The 2,954-nt window shown below is 42.7% G+C and overlaps 1 protein-coding gene across 1 annotated transcript; it reads right to left on the bottom strand.

Moving 5' to 3' along the window:
* Positions 1-227: 227 nt before the first annotated feature.
* Positions 228-2,675, bottom strand: LOC121385614. The gene has a single exon (XM_041516359.1). The coding sequence runs from the start codon at positions 1,888-1,890 to the stop codon at positions 877-879; it is 1,014 nt and encodes a 337-aa protein (XP_041372293.1). The 5' UTR covers positions 1,891-2,675; the 3' UTR covers positions 228-876.
* Between the last annotated feature and the right edge of the window lie 279 nt (positions 2,676-2,954).

Consider the following 2,954-nt stretch of genomic DNA (forward strand, 5'->3'; position numbering starts at 1 on the left):
TCAGTATTGCCGTTATAATGTCTGTATAAAACACAAAGGTGTAATGTGAGACTTAATGTCAGTAACACTGTTACACAGTCAATTTCCTGACACTGGATGATCTCGTCGGTGGGCCCATTAGGATATTTCTCGTTCCAGCCAGTGCACCACAACTGGTATAGCAAAGGCCGTGGTATGTGCTACCCTGTCTGTAGGGTGGTACATATAAAAGACCCTCGCTACTGATGGAAAGAAAATGTAGCGGATTTCCTCTCTAAGACTATGTCGAGATTACCATGTTTGACATCCAATAGCCGATGATTAATAAATCAATGTGCTCTAGTGGCGTCATTAAACAAAACTACTTCTTCTTTCTATGGATGAGGATTTTTGGTTACACTCTCTCCTATTAGATTTGGTGTCATCCCTTATTTCTTTCCATCAGCAACCTTGCCAATTATGAAAATGGTCACAACAAAACAATATGCTGTGCAAAAAAACTAAACAAATCTTCACTGCATTTTTTGCGGTTAATGTGTAAGAGAGAAGTTTAATTTCTCCTTATTACAAAAATAAATAATTACCATAACTGAGAAAAGTGACATAGAAAATTGAACGTTCCACGGCAAAATAAATGTCCGAGGAAAACTGAAAACATTCACAGAATTGCCGATTGACATGGCTAAGCATATTTCAGATTGCAATCCCTGGAATTAACAAAATGTCCATGGCAAAAAATATACCATTGAAAAAAAAAACCACCTGAATGTCCAAGGCAAAACAGTGCCGTAGAGAATTACATCCTCCACGGCAATCTCCATGTCATTGCTGATTGCTGTGGGCAATTGCAGGGGTTACGATTGCCGTGGTTGAATGACAGGCTTAGATCAGTATGTCTTATGCATCGCATTCCTTATACGCGTCAGCCAGTTCATCAGGGGGTCGCAGCTCGACCTGGAAGTTGTGGAACTTGCCCTCTGACTGGAGTTTCTGGGAATACAGTCTGAAAGCGGCACCGAGGGATAGCGCCACTTTCCTCGCGCTGAGCGACGAGTCGCACAGGTAGGCATGACACTCTGTCGTCTTCGTCCTTGACGACAACTCCTTGACGACGATAAACGTAAACACTTTCCAGTACTTGATGTCCTGGACACCATAAGATATGAAATCGATGGATATCGTCGTGTAATCGACTAACCCGGTAATCTTGTTCAGCGCATGTTCGCGGATATCGATTCCTTTGGGAGTTACGACTAGATACACAAGGGGCAGCTCCACTTTGCCCGTGACGTCCAGCCCCTTCTTGACAAGGTCCACCATATCGTCCACTGGTTTCCGGACGTGCTCGAGGCCGTACACTCCTTTCGTGTCCCGCTTGCCGAGGTACTTGCAAACGAAAACCTGAGGTAACCGATCGATACGAATTTTGGCGAATTCTGAGGCATAGTCTTTCGCTTTTCGCTCTTTCTTTGTTTTGTCCTTGTCGAATTTCGTTAACCTTCTCAACAGACTGAAAGGGGATTTCTTTTTCTTGACTTTCTTCGGGTGACTAGATCTGTCGTCTGCTGTTGCTCCTTCGACGCCATTTGTATTCGTTGTGCCATTTGGTTGTTTAATTTCCTCCTCTTCGTTGACGTCATCAATCTCTTCGATGTCGTCTTTAAAGCTGTTTGTGCTGGAGGTAGCTCCCACGGAATCGCCGTCCTTGCTGACGCTGTTGGAAGTACTCTCGGAGTCTCCGATAGAGTCGATGTCGCGGTCCGCATCTAACGTCATGGACGCCTCGAATCGTTCAACCACATTCTTTAATTCTTGGTCGCTCTGGATGGATATGTTGTCTCCGGTTACAATAATCTCACCCAGACCCTGGGAACCAGAGGCAGACGAACACGAGGCTGTGTCGTCAGACATTTTTAGTTTTTGTTATCAAGAATACACTTACGAGTTTCTTCTCAGGTTTTCTTGTATATCTGTATACGGCAATCCATAATTTCCTTCACAAAAGAAGTATGTGATATAGATCCGTAATGTACCAAAGCTATGAATATTTTTCTTATTCCAGAAAACACAAACAAAAACTATTCAACTGACGTCTGCTTGTTTCTTCTCAGGTGTCCTTGTATATTTCTACACAGTAATCCATAATTTCCTCCACAACAAAGGTCCTTGAATATAGATATGTAATGTCGCATCCAAAATTGTATTAATATATTTTTCTTTCCCGCAACAAACACACATAAACAAAACTGTTAAATCAACGTCTGCGTGTTTCTTTTCGTGTGTGTTTGTTTATCACTACACGATAATCCATAACAGAAGTCTGTGACATACATTCGTAATGTTACATCCACAATTTTATCAATATTTTTTCCTTATTATTCAACGCTGTTACACACACAAACAAAAACTATTCAAGGGACGTCTGCTGCTTGACACAATTATAAATAAAATCTTCGGCAGACTACTGCGTTATTGAACGCAACCCTTCACGTTACAACATGAGACGAAAAACAGCGCTAGTTTTCCACCGAATTTCACGTGTCCTTTTTTCAGCGTACGACTCGAGGCACCTGTACATATGGCCCGCATAAACACGCCATCTCTTCGCGTACCAACAAAACCCTGATTAAATATGGACACAGCATACCTAGGAGGTACAGGTAAAACAGCCGAACCCAATCTGAGTCAGGTATGGCGACAGGTATGCACGTTAGACCACGGAAACCAGTCGATCTATTAATAGACTCGAATAGCGGCTCCGTCGGGGCCCGCGAAGGGTTTTGCGTTCTGTTTTATTGTTGCGTGTTGAAATTTTAATGGCAAATTGATTGACTTGGACGTGTGGCTGTGAGGCCAGACGCCGTGGGCTTTTGTTATCGGTATGCGATGGGTAATTAAGACGTGACTTAAGCCGTGTCTTTGCTGTCATTGTTAACAACTGGTGTGACACAAAACGTCAAATGAAACACTTATAA

The sequence above is a fragment of the Gigantopelta aegis genome, chromosome 11 (assembly GCF_016097555.1).
Source record: "Gigantopelta aegis isolate Gae_Host chromosome 11, Gae_host_genome, whole genome shotgun sequence".
NCBI lineage: Eukaryota > Metazoa > Mollusca > Gastropoda > Neomphalida > Peltospiridae > Gigantopelta > Gigantopelta aegis.